Source organism: Ornithodoros turicata, chromosome 4 (assembly GCF_037126465.1).
Source record: "Ornithodoros turicata isolate Travis chromosome 4, ASM3712646v1, whole genome shotgun sequence".
Classification (NCBI taxonomy): domain Eukaryota; kingdom Metazoa; phylum Arthropoda; class Arachnida; order Ixodida; family Argasidae; genus Ornithodoros; species Ornithodoros turicata.
This window is the reverse complement of record NC_088204.1, coordinates 19,865,261-19,878,795: the sequence shown is the minus strand read 5'-3', so window position 1 is coordinate 19,878,795 and position 13,535 is coordinate 19,865,261. Positions and strand designations below refer to the sequence as shown.

The 13,535-nt window shown below is 42.2% G+C and overlaps 1 protein-coding gene across 4 annotated transcripts in view; it reads left to right on the top strand.

Annotated features, from left to right (window-relative positions):
- Positions 1 to 13,535, top strand: part of LOC135391277 (F-BAR domain only protein 2-like) — a 28,669-nt gene that overhangs the window by 998 nt on the left and 14,136 nt on the right. For all 4 annotated transcript variants that reach the window (XM_064621467.1, XM_064621466.1, XM_064621469.1 and 1 more), the window contains exons 2-6: positions 1,279 to 1,370; positions 4,276 to 4,450; positions 5,880 to 6,092; positions 7,081 to 7,360; positions 10,264 to 10,467. In XM_064621467.1, the coding sequence (XP_064477537.1) occupies positions 1,279 to 1,370; positions 4,276 to 4,450; positions 5,880 to 6,092; positions 7,081 to 7,360; positions 10,264 to 10,467 (964 nt within the window). The remainder of the gene's footprint in view (positions 1 to 1,278; positions 1,371 to 4,275; positions 4,451 to 5,879; positions 6,093 to 7,080; positions 7,361 to 10,263; positions 10,468 to 13,535) is intronic.

The following is a 13,535-nucleotide window of genomic DNA, read 5'->3' as shown; positions in this document are numbered from 1 at the left end:
ATTACCAGTGATGAAAGAACGAATAACCGAGAGACACGGGACACAAAGACAAGCACAAGAGTTCTCAGACACAGTAATGATTTAATAACACCGAGCCTCCTAAATACCTTCATCATCATGCACCAGTTAGTCTGTGCCCTATCTCTTTTATCGTTCATTATCAATGTTTAGTCTACGCTTCACAGTATCGAAGAAGAAATGTAATGATAACAAAATAATAAATAGCCTGCCATCCACTTCTTTGCACTAGCTGTAGCCCACTGTTAGGTACCAGACTATCTGTACTACAATAGCAGAATCCTTATATTGAATGCAAGCACACTTGTCCCCTTGTTATCAGATAAGGTGATAGGACATGTTCCCAAGGTCCAGGCTCCTAATGCTTGCTTGCTCTTGAAAGTTTCCGTCTTGGTTTCTGTATCAGCTGTTCTGTTCCAGGAAAACAAACATTGTGCTGTAACGTCATGACCTTATGCCGATGCTACATTTCTTGAGCACACAAACAGGCAGGAGTCCAAGTTTTTTTCTGGATGATGATATGTAGCTATCTTGTTACACTATTGGTGTTTCTCGTAAGCCGCTTTTAGTGCTGCTGCGCAATCCACACTACACGAGAAACAGCTACACTTTCATCTACACTTACACGGGGGTGTTATTCCGAACAGATGGTAGAATGTCCTTAGGGATCCAGACAACCATGGTTGTGACGTGATGGGGCTGCAAGTTTCTGTGCAAGAAACATCACAGTGGAAACAAATCAAATTTGTTCCATCTGCTCATCTCAGAGCTGAGGTTAAAGATTTTTTTGCTGTGCCAGAAAAAAAAGGCTTGCTTGCTGCAAATGAAAAAAGAAAAAGAGTAGCAATAAATGACGTTTACTTTTTAATGCCACGCTTATATACACATGGGCAATATTTGTGACTGCGAGATGTGGGGATCCTTCATGCTTAATATTCATGTCAATTAAATCGATTAACTCAAAAACAAAATTTCAAATTCCATTTATTAGTTGGCGTACCTAATTTCTGCTGTAGGTTGCAGTACTTACATAAAATGCAAGGGTGCTACAAAGTATAATGTACTTTAATCAGGAACAGGAGCATAAAAAGAAACATGAAAACATGCAACTTATTGAAGGTATCTTGTTTGTGTACTCATGCATTGTAGAAGAGTATCAGGGCAGTTTCATCCTATCGTGAGCTATGAAACCAGAAGAAAATATGATATATCCTGTACTATCCTCTTTTTGACATCTTTGCTGTGTCTCATTTTGTCCAGGGAGAAAAACACAATGGCTTTGACGTGCTGTATCATAACATGAAATATGGCTATGTGGCAGCAAAAGAGCTGGCAGAGTTCTTCCGCGAGAGGTGAGATTTCAAATTCCACACTTATCCTTAACACAATGTCTGCACAGTCTCGTGTTTTACGAGGTAAGTTCATTTATGCTACAGTGCCAAAGTTGAATGGTCGGTCATTGGGATAACAAAAAGGGGATGTAGCATATCAATTTTGTTCCGCTATTTTGAGCTGTGAGACACAAACTTTTTTGTAGGGGGACCTGTAGTAAGGTCTATGAATAGGGCCGACTCTCTTGGGTTAAAACCTATCATTAGCCCCCGAATCAGTTTTGGACCAATTTGATTTCTCCCTGAATTCCAATCTTGTATGATGTGTTACATACACTATTTAGTTGCTTTCTGTGAGCATGTGCACAAACCCCTGCCTGACCCAATGACAACCCGAATGTGTCGATAGCACGGATTTAAAAACACTACCCGATTTCACCCCCCCCCCAAGTCGAGATGAAGCATTTAAGCTGAAAGAGTCAATTCATATCCATGAAACACTTGTGTTAACGTGCTTGTATGTTCTGAATGGGTGCCGGAAGGACGAAAGAAAAAAAAAGTGAGAGTGCTTTTGCTTCGTCTCACTGCATGCGGAACCTGTTTCATAAGCGGAGAAGTATAGTCGAACAAAAGAGAAAGTAGGTCAAGAGGCTGCATTGGTCGAACGTATCAGTGAGCTTTTACGACACTTCCTAAGCACGAAATCTGATTAGGAAAGAGGCAATACAATGTAATATTTCTCGTAATTTTATGGGTTTTTGCATTTTGCCAGTAGCATAATGGCAGTTGACTTGCATTCCTACGCGAGTGTTTTTGTTGATGCAACTACTCAGACATGTTGGTGTGAGAGTTTGGTCACCATGAAAGTGGTTACGTTTAATCATTTGTGAATCCGCTAGGCATTCTCATGTTCCAACATGTACTGACATGTAGCTCATTTGGAAGAAGATGCAGGATGTGCGAGGCTGTGTCAAGATATTTGCAGGGTTGTAAAGTAACTGAGTAGTACCTCATGTGTACTTGAAAGAAAAATAGATAGATCTCTCTGTGCATACTCTGCAGATATGAAGAAGTTACTAGACAAAAGGAACTTGTTACAAGTTACTGTGTAGAAAATGAAACTTAACAGAAAATGTAACTGTATAAATGTAATGAAAAGTTACTAGTGATGTTACATGTTATGAAAATGAACTTGAACTTCCCAAGCTGCTTTGTAAAAGTAGCGAGTTACTTTCAAGTTCCTTACTATGTAATATGTGCTCCTTAGTTCTCAAACTCTGCACTATTGGTTCAAATCTTGATGTCACAATGGGTGGTGCAAGACATTTTACAATAGTATTGATGCATCAGAATTATGCCAATCTTCCATACGACGAAAGAAGTTGTACCTTTATGTGCCTCCGTGGGATGGCGTTTCATGATTTTGGCTAGATAGTGCCCTCTGCTATTTGAAATACACTATTTGCCGCTATGATGAACGCCGCCTGAGTCTCTGAATGCATGGCCAAAACTGAATTCATGTCATATACCGCACGGCAACGGCACAGTGGACATGCAGTGCACATTGGTGCACACATGGCTATCATCTTGTCAGATTGGGAGGACGGATTTCGCATTATATGTGCACCAGGTTTGAGCAGAAGGAAACTAATATATTACTGGAACTCAAAAGTACCAAATTAAGTTAAAAGTTACCAAAAAAGTGCCGTAATTACAGTGACAGGTTCCACTAACACTGGTACCTTGCATCTGTAACTTGTTACTTTTTTTTTCCAATAACCTATATCCTCTTTTCACGTAATTGTTTGGTAATTTTTTTGTGGGCGCAGAAGCCAACCCACTCTTATTAACTTACCGGTGTCGGGGGTAGGGTTACAGGTAGGCTAGTGTGCTTGTGGGTCATTGTTTGCTTTAGTGTTTATTTGGTTAGTTCTCTGATTTAGTCATTCTTTTGTCAATAAAAATATTGTCATTACTGATCAGTGAAATGCATGTGGAATATTTAGGAAATTTTTAGCCATTCATACACAAGTAAGCAACTCATTGTTGAATGTACCAGGTGACCTGATGATATGTGTTTCATTTAGTTAACTTTTGGAGAAGATGCAGGAAAGTAACTACAAAAGTACTGAGTACTTTTGTGGAAGTAACTGTAACCGTATCTGTAATTTTTGCATGGGGTATCTGTGATTGCAACTTCAATACTTTTGAACCCACTTATCTGTAACTGTCACAAACCTGAAGAAACATCTGGAAGCCACATAGAATCAAAACTTTCCTCAGTGAACTTGTTGACCAGGCATACATTTTTTAGTTGAGAACTAGCGTGGAATGACAAAATGACGTTCAAATAGGTGTGGAACCGATGTCTGTCAGTAAACATTGCCAAAGTGCTAAATATGTACTGAAATAGTGCTACAATCAATTGCACTCAGTGGGTCAGTTAGACTTAGTGAAACCAATTATAATTTTTCTACAGTTTCCTCTGATTGTTAGCAATATTTTACAGGACTTTAAATGCACGAAAGTTACTGCATTTACAAGAAGTTACAGCTGTCTGATATTGTGTTACCTTGCACTGTCTTCCATTCAAGTTGTCTGACACTTAATGGCTCGCTTATGCAGTCAACCCCCGATTTATGAACGGTTAACATTCCTGGAAAAATTGTTCATAAATTGATGGATTCATAAGTCAAAGTCTGGAATGAGGAAGTTGTATCTTGTTCCGGAGGGCACAGTCCATAAAGCAAGGGAGCTCGGAAATCTCGTGTTGACTGTATACTATTGCATGCATCATTATAGCAGTAGAGTACAGCAAAGCCATGTAGCAAAGAGACCTATGTTATGGATGCTTTGCAAATTGATGATGTGCACTGGAAGGTACATTATTGTACCCCATTAAATGTGTCACACTTTAAACTGGCAGGTCGGTGGTGGAGGAGACCCACTCCAAGTTGCTGTCCAAACTTGCACGGCAAGCATCTAGCAGTTGTTCACTGGGCACCTTTGGGCCGCTATGGACAGTGTTACGGGTCACGTCAGAGAAACTGGCTTCCTTACACGGCCAGATGGTGTCGCAGCTGCAAGACTTGGTCAAGGATGTAAGCTTTGTCACAGCTGACTGCGACATTTCTCACATAGCCAGAAGCAACGATTCGGCGAAACACGGCTTACAGGGATGTGAAAAAACGGTTGTCGATTAAATGTACACATGACGGACCCTTCTGAAAACTATGCTTATATGACTGAAACATGAATCTCATATAGCCACTATCCCTCCCTCTCCCATCAAGTTGCATGTGAGCCTTACAGCAAAAAAATGCAGTTCCCTATCGGACGACACCACCAATGGCGAGCTTATGCAGTTATCAGCTTCTTCTTCGAGCAGCAAAGCGTCAGAGCAGAGAGAGAGGTACCTCCTATTACGACTGCCACACGTATGGAATGTAACAGTATAACAGTGCATGTAACAATAAAAGGTCCATGGCCCTGCACTGATTGCAGAAAGCCCAATGCGTTAACACATAATTAAATTTATCCCGTTCCCAACATCGCAGAAAGGATTGAAATTGTTGGTCCAGCTAAATATATTTCAACTTTAGACCTAATTTGAGGATATTGGTAAGTACCTCTCACAGAAAGGGCAAAGAGGTACTCACCAATTCACATTGCCATTTGGTATTCGCAAAGATGCTCTGTTCTGTTTTTCCGAGCTCGTGGAAAGCAGTCATCCAAGCATGGATGCAGTACCTCATAGATTAGAAATGTTTACAGTCACCTACCTAGATGATGTGGCAGTTCTCTCTTCCATGCGCAGTGCACGTGATAAGTTTTCCATCGCTTTCAGGAGACAGTACTAATACCTAACAAACTAGGTCATATTGTTGGACATGGACTCTGCAGTTCACTAGAAGCAAAACTTGCATCGATTAAAGCTTTTCCTCGTCCGTGAAGAAAAACTCAAACGGTATTATTTTTAGGATTGACGTATGCAACAACGTATGTTTTGTTGACGTCTGTTTTTTCACACCCCATCCGAGCGCAGTATCTCACATAGCTTTACTCAACATTGCATTCATTTTCATTTTATGACCACGACCTACTAGATTATAGCGACCGTGTCATAATTGGCAAACCCAGTGAGGACTCCGTTCGCACGATTCGCTAGGGGCGCTACTTATTGGCCCACGAGACCTGCATCACGATTGGACGATGGAAATTTGAATTTTGAATGTGCAGAAGTGGACACATGATTACCATAGCAGACGACATCAACGGTTCCTATGAAAACGCGTAGAATGATGATTCAACTTTAGAAGGAAGCATCTCTCGTGGGACATCCACTGCTTGTACAAAAATACACTAAGGTAAGCTAAAGTACAGAGTATTGTAGCAATTGAGGAAGCAGTAACCGGGCCGATGAGTAGCGCCACCGCTAGCCTCCAAATGCAGAGCTGGGAACGGGTCTGTATGGCACGGTCGCTGTAATCTAGTAGGTCGTGGTTATGACACATGGCGTCCTCATTGCAGGTACAACGTTACTATGAGGAGCAGCATAAGCAACACAAGCAAGTTAAAGAGGAAGAGGCACCTACGCTCGAGGTGGTTAATGGTTTGCAGCACACGACCGTTGCACTGATGAAAGCACACGACACTTACGTCACTCGATGCATCGAACTGGAACGGTTACGAAGGGAGGCTTCACCGAAGGACCTTGACAAGGCTGAAGCCAAGGCGAAAAAGGTTAGTTAGTAGGTACGTTTTATATGGTCCGCTGCTGTTGGCCGCCCTTTCGCTACCGATATGTTTGAAGTAAAGTGCGTTATCGCTATTAAAATGTACATAACTAGAATTCCGTTGTCTAAATATGCGTTGGTCTAAAACAGTTTGTTACGGGCTAGAATGGTTACAGTGGCGTTTCATAGATTATTCAAAACTTCATTAGGTCAGACAGGAATGAGTCAGTGAAGTTAGGGTGTTTGACCTGTGAGTAATCTTGTGATCACTGTGATATACAATTAACCCTCATCATAACAAAACTGCTTTGTTTCAAGCTTTACACAGTCCCAGCTGAGATGCATGCTTTTCAAACCCAATTGTTTGAATTGTGCTGTCAGCTTGCTATGCGTACTGCATAGAGTGAGCTGACATGCAGAAGCCCGTAAGGCAAATATGCTTCACGTTTCACTTTTTCTGTTTCATTAAATGGTTGCCAAGGTGTTCATCACAAACACTTCTTTCCTTGCTTGGATACATTTTTAAAGACCTTTGTGGTGTTTCAGTGCATTTCCGAGGTTGCTGTTTGTGTTGTGTCTTTATTTATTTATTTTGTCATTATGCAAAGATACACATTGTCCCAGTGTCCCGGTAGCAAAGCTAGAAGTGGGGCCACCCTAATGAGACAACTTATAATGCTAGAAAAGAAATAAGGGGTGTAACATACAAAAAAAATGTAATAAAGATATATCACAAGATAAACCAAACTTAGCAAGATAAACTAAGGTGTACAAGGAAACAACATCGAACAAAGATAAAACAAGAGAAAAAAAAGCACTTAACATTGAACTTCCGCTTATATTAAATTCCTTTCAGATCCCATTGACTTCGTTATAATGCGGCTTTACTCTAGCTTGTGAATGAAATTGAAGTGTGTAGTGGCCGTATGTGTGACAGAGAATGCGAAATACGAAAATAAAAATACTCTTTTTTTTTTCTCTCTCTCGTTTTGAAGGCATGCGACGAGTACCGCCAGCTGGTAGAAAAGCACGGCACGGTGCGAGACGACTTCGAACGTCGCATGGCCACAGCTTGCCAGCATTTCCAGGGACTAGAAGAAGGCCACTTGAAGCACATGAAGGAGTTCCTGGCAGGCTATGCTCGTGTCATGGAGAGCAACCACGCTCTCATTGGCCAGGTGCACATGGAGTTCCGTCAACAGTGTGACTCTCTGGACGTGGAATCGTTGCTCAGGCAGTTCACCATGTCCAAGCAGACTGGTTCTGAGAAGCCAGGTAAAAAACTTTGTCATAAGTGATTGTTCCTTCGCTGAGCTGTCTTAGGCGTTTCTCTAGAAGTGCCACTAGAGAGTACAAAAGTGATAGAAGAAAGAGTAAAAAAAAAAATGAATGAAACGGGAGTGAAGTGTACCTCAAGTGTTGGGTTCCAATTTTGCTCCGCGTATTGAATGCACCCCACGAATAGTACGACGTTTTTAGGCAAAAAATATGCGAGTAAATATGTTATTTATTTTGCTTCGTATTATAAATCTTCCTCGGTGAAAGGCTCAGTAGAAGTGATGCAAAGCTATCGATAAACTGACCATCAATGTTATCGACAGTTTTAGTGTAAAAACTATCAATTGTGTTGAAAAACCATCTATAGTTTTATAATACTAATTGATTTTTGACAGTACTGTACTTTTGTTTTTCTTTGCTATCAATAGCTTGATCTGGTTCCCGTGGGTAGAGTATTGCCCCCTGGCGATGAAACTCCCCATTCATCATCTCAAAATAAGGCTGTTGTTGCCCCGTTTGTTGTCGATGCTTTCGTTCCCATCTTCGTGTCTGCACCGGCACAGTGACAATGAAAACAGAACCACGTGCCGCACAAGTTATTTCCGTTTAGCTGTAATGTATGAATAGGGGCTGACTTTTTCAGGTAGTACCCGATCATGCCTGATATATTTACCCCCCCCCCCCCCCCCCCCCCCGAGCTAATTTCCCAATTTAACCTGGTTTCTTTCTGAAAATGTTTCGGATTGAGCAGGTTTTCTCATTGTGGAACTGGCAGCGTGTACTTCCAGTGTCTTACTGAAATACTAAACGCTAGGAGCTTTCAAATAGTAGAATCACGATGACAAATCTCATGGGGTAGCGGAAAAAAATCGTATAATCTGAAGAATTGAAACCAAAATAAAAGTGGAGGCAAGTGAATAGACAGTGACTGTTCATTTTCCATGAATGTCAGTGAAAGATGTTGGGCGTAACACTTTGTGTCTCCGTTTTTGGTCAATGCTGCCCAAATTCGGCAGCATTGATGATTCAAAAGGCCCAGCATGTGCTTTCCACCTGCGAGTCGCGCTAGTGTTCTAAAGCAAGCTTCTCCTAAAGCGTGCAGGAATTAAGTGAATTCCCCGAATTGTGAGCTGCCTCTTTAGGGTGAAACCGGAGTCTTACCTGCAAATTGCCCAAACTGAGACGTCTGTAGGAATGCACACTACCTTGTGTGGCAGCAAATGCAGTTACATCACCATTTGCACCAAACCATTTAAGTTAATTTGAGTAACTGAGACAGATTTCTTCCCGAATTTGTTTATTTACCCAATTTTTACTCAACGAATTTAGAAAAAATATTTCCCAAGAACTTCAGGCTCTATCTATAGCATCGTACTTCACAGAGCTGGAAATTAATTTTATAATACTTCTGCCTCACATAGAGAAACAATATTTTGGGAGAATACAGTGTGAGACGTGGATTGCATTGGCATAAATTCAGTCAGATTCTGAAGATACGAGACTTAGTCCATGGCGGCACATTGAGCATTGTTGATACTGTACTTAAAGGAGTACAAAGGACCATCCAAAAAAATTTCAGATTAAGACGTCTGATGAAAGTGTGTGTGTCATTTTACCGGATAGCGCAAAAGGTATTGATGTGTGCAATTTGTTTCCCAGAAAAAAACTCACATAAACATGGCTCCGCGCGTTCACCCTTAACTCGCCACTCCAGGTATAACGAGGATGAGGAGGTATGATGCCACGTCACCGATGACGTTATATGGAGAACTCGTTCTTGTTCGCTGGTCACTGGGGGGTCAGCGCCTTGTCCCTTTGCCGCCGTAAACCAGTTTTGCCAGTTCTCACGGAGAATTGGGGATAGAAGGAGCGGCCGAATCATTACCGAGCCAGGAGAAAGGCATTTTCAGAACCCCGAACACCCGAGTAGCAGACGACGGCGGAGTAGCAGACATCTCTCTAGACCAGTGGTTCTCAAACTGGGTTCCGCGGAACACAGGGGTTCCGCGAGCTGCCTTCCCGGGTTCCGCGAGAAGGCTACCGCCTAGGCCCCTATCCATTCACAGAACTTGAATTCCCCTGCCCAAGCTGGCTCGGCAGGCCAGAAGCACGCGCACCGCGGCTGCGGAGTTCGTTCGCGGCCTCTTTCTGTTGTTTATGGGCGCTTTGACCCGTTGACAGACCCCTTACTAGGCAAAGGAGTAGGCCTGGAACGTGCCAGCGAGAAGCTCCGTGACCTCTTCGTGGAGGCCTGATGTACGTGATATCTGATGTACTGCTCATGTTTAGGAACAGGGGTTCCCTCGTCCTTCTGGCTAGGTCCAAAGGGTTCCCCTGGCCAAAAGAGTTTGAGAACCACTGCTCTAGACCAATCAGCGAGCATTCTCCTTATAGCGTCAGCATGAGGTTCCAGGCAGATCACTGGCTGCTACTGCTCTTCACCACCGTTGCGCACAGTCGCTTTTTGCGGCGTATTTTAAATTCAATTTCTGCGATAATTATGACTCTGTGGTGTGAATTACTTCGCATGGTGCATCTTACTGGCCTACTTAACAGTTTTATAGGAAGAAAACATGGTGTTTAAAATGACTTCTGTGCTACTCTAATGATCTCTTTCTTGCGGCCGATTGCGTTTAAATAATTACGGAGCCACATTATGACACTTACTGAGAGTGTTCCTTGTTCATGTCCTCCCTGAATATGTCTGATGGGGCCTGCTGACGAAATAATGTGTAACATGTAATGATATGATGTGTATATGATGTAATTTGCAAACATGCACCGGTCTGCAGTTCGTTACAAGTCATTCAACCTAGTACAGTCTTGATCACACCTTGTATGTACCTCAGCATTTTTTAAGATGCCAGGTACATATTAAGCTGCTTTCTTAAATTGTGTAGGTCCAGTGACTTTCGAAGAACCAGAGATTGGCCTGCAGCTCACACCAACTTCAACGGCAGCACCCGGTTCCACACCAGACGGAACTCCGCAGTCATCTGGCGGAGAGCCCCTGGTGGACGTGTCGACCCCCAATGGTCCCTACGTGCCTCCTCCCCTGCCGGTCGTGACGGAGAGTGGAAAGGCTCAGCCCACAAAGAAAGAAGGTAACCCTTCGAAAGCAGTGCCTCCAAAAGAGCGCCGCCGTCACCGCGCTGCCTCTCTCCTGGATTTGTTTTTCTCATCATCCTCATCCCAACCGCCCCGATCTGGTGTGGCGCCCTCTTCTGCCGGTAGGTGGCCCTGGGAACCCCCACACACCCCTTTCCTTCCCCCACTGTCTTCTCTCTTCGCTTATGATTTTTTGTCACACACGTTGTTCGTCAACGTGTTAGACAATTTACTCGAAAATTACTTTCCTCCTTTTCTGCACATAAAGATTCGGACAATTTTTAGGATAAATAACGTGTAGGCAAAGCCAGAAGTATATAAGTATAGTGAATCAAGATCCAACAAGAGTATTTTTCTGTCCCGTTCATATCTGAATGTCTAAAGACATTGCTTCGTTTAAACATTTGTGCATCACATCTGCTCATGTTACTGGTAGAATCTAAAAAATGTCAATAATCAAGTACATTACCGTTAGTTCCTGCATATGCTACGCGTACAGTTTCTTGTCACATTGTGTACCACGTAGTGAGGAGTGCGCAATTGATTGATGAGCTTAGTACCTTGTGAGCCCGGAGAATTTGTGAGAAAAAAAAAACAAAGAAAGAAAGCCATTTTTAGGCATTTCCCAAATTTTGTGGTTGTTAGTCCAAATTTAAAAGCTTGCAGCAAAATGACCTTTTATCTTTTATTCCTGAAATAACAATTTCAGTAATAATTGGAATGTGAGAACTCAGCTTCATGGCAAGAAGCTCCTCGGTGCGTCCCTCCTTTCTTGTGAAGTTGAGGTCCAGTTGTTCCCACAACTGCCTTCTTTAGAAATGTGGAGCAGTCTATGGGTACCCCTTTTTTTGTGAAGTTGAGGTCCAGTTGTTCCTACAGCTGCCTTCTTTAGAAATGTGAAGCAGTCTATGAGTACCCTTTTTCAGGCATCATTGGCACTCGGAGTGGTGCTACAGCCCCAGCACGTCCACAGAGAGAGTCCCTCGCCAGAAGTTCCCTGCGCTCTTCCAAATGTAATCATTCCCTTCCTGACCAAAAATATAACTGGCCTTCCCTGATGGACATGCAATTTTTGTAACCTCTACTTCCCTAATTTGCTTCACATACTCACTGACTGATACTGACATCTCTTTCATAACACTTTTTAATGCCTTGCTTTTCTGTTCATTACCAAATGACTCGCATGCTCGCAGCAGATAACCAAGAGGATCGTGAGATTGGTTGTAATCGCACACATATTTGAGGGGAAAAAAAATTTTTTTTTCCTTTCGAGGTTAGAGAGTGGGTTCTTTCTGTCTAAAGTGCCACAACGGACTAAAAGAAATATTTAATTTGTCTTTTTTATTTTTATTTTATTATTTACTTTATTAATATATAACATTAAACAGAAAAATAAATAAATATATAGATATATCTTATATACAGTTGAACCTCTAATTAAATCGAAAATGGCCACACTTTCGTTAAAGCGAACATGTCCAGAAAAAAATTACCTAAACGGCAACCCACACCATTCTATGCTGCGCTGTCTTAAGATCGACGTAAAAACACGCGATAGCAGCGCCATTTTTCTTTTCAGCCATGGACACGGCAGTGATTCCTTATCAGTATGCAGTAAGCAAGTTCCTCATCACCTGACAAAAGCTTCCGTTTCTGGACCGCACTAATCTCAAAACCTCTGCAAAACAAAATGGAAAACAAATGGAACTCAGGAGCGATTGCGTAGTTCCCACAGCAAAAGTAATGAATGCCCGATCCGCCAGTTACGTCAGTTCGCGTGGCAACGCCAATAACCAATAAGGACACATTGTCACAGTGACATTACTTCTCCCTCCTTCCCCTGAGGTGTGAGACTCCTCCTTATTAAAAACTTAACAGATAATGATGAGCTGGTCATTATCTGTTAGTTACCAAGGTTTATTTAATAAGTCAACAAATAGTGGTTAGTCAGTATCCGTTAGCTTATTTAATGATCTATCAGTAACTTAGTTCATTTCATGCAACTTCCGTCTCCCACTCACTTACTGACTATCCCGCGAAAATGTCACAGATCAATTGCAATCCTTGCGTACTCCGCAAAAAACACATGATTCTGAGGGAAACAAGAGGTCCTGCAAAACATGGCCAGTTCCGCGAAATTTTGAAGAAATGAGTCTCCAGAATATTTGAGAAATATATATATGATATATATATATATATTGAGAATATATGAGAAATGGGCTCCAGTAATATTTCTCAAAACTCAAAATTAATATTAAGATGCTTCTGTCTTACAGAGAGAATCAATATTGTGGGAGAACATAGTCTGAGATGGAGAGAGGGTCCTGAATAGACGAGATTTAATCTGCAGTGGCACTTTAAGGTGTCTACTTTCTTTTCACTATTGGTTAATAACAGGAACCAAGTAACTGATGAGCGTCAGTCTGTTTTAGGATTTAAATTAGTGTCTCGAACTCTCGCCGAACATCAGGTTGTGTCGAGGGGATTCGGAAAAAAAGGTAGAATAGTCTTTACACCCATTTTAGGATACACAAACTTTTGTGTTGTGACACTTGCCTTGTGTGGAATGTGCTTCGAGCTCCGTCCTCTGCTCACTATCGCCAAATCACTTAATGCTCAGGAACTGTAATACATGTGTCATATCCTGCTGTCAGCAGCTCAAAGTCTGCTTTTGCTCACCTCACATGGATCTCATCTATTGCATGGATAATAGGCAGCTCGTTTTGTATAGCATGAAGGTACCTGATGATAGCGTTAACTGTTACTGTTAATAGTTGACTGCAATTAACTCTAGTACCTGCACATATAACGTTTGTGTCTTAGCTTGCTGGGCTCCCAGCAGTGCAGAACCCATTCGTGCCCCTGCTGGTTCACGATGCGAAGTGCCGAAGACGTGGATGACCTGTCAGGTTATGGCTAGACAGGCGTAGCATTTTACAGAACTAGGCAGTTTCACTTGCACCAGGCACGAGGAATACGATATCTCACTCCCACCCACTTCCTCTACCTTATTTCCACCATATCACGCTCATCATCATCATCATTACCACTAACCTCTCTTTGC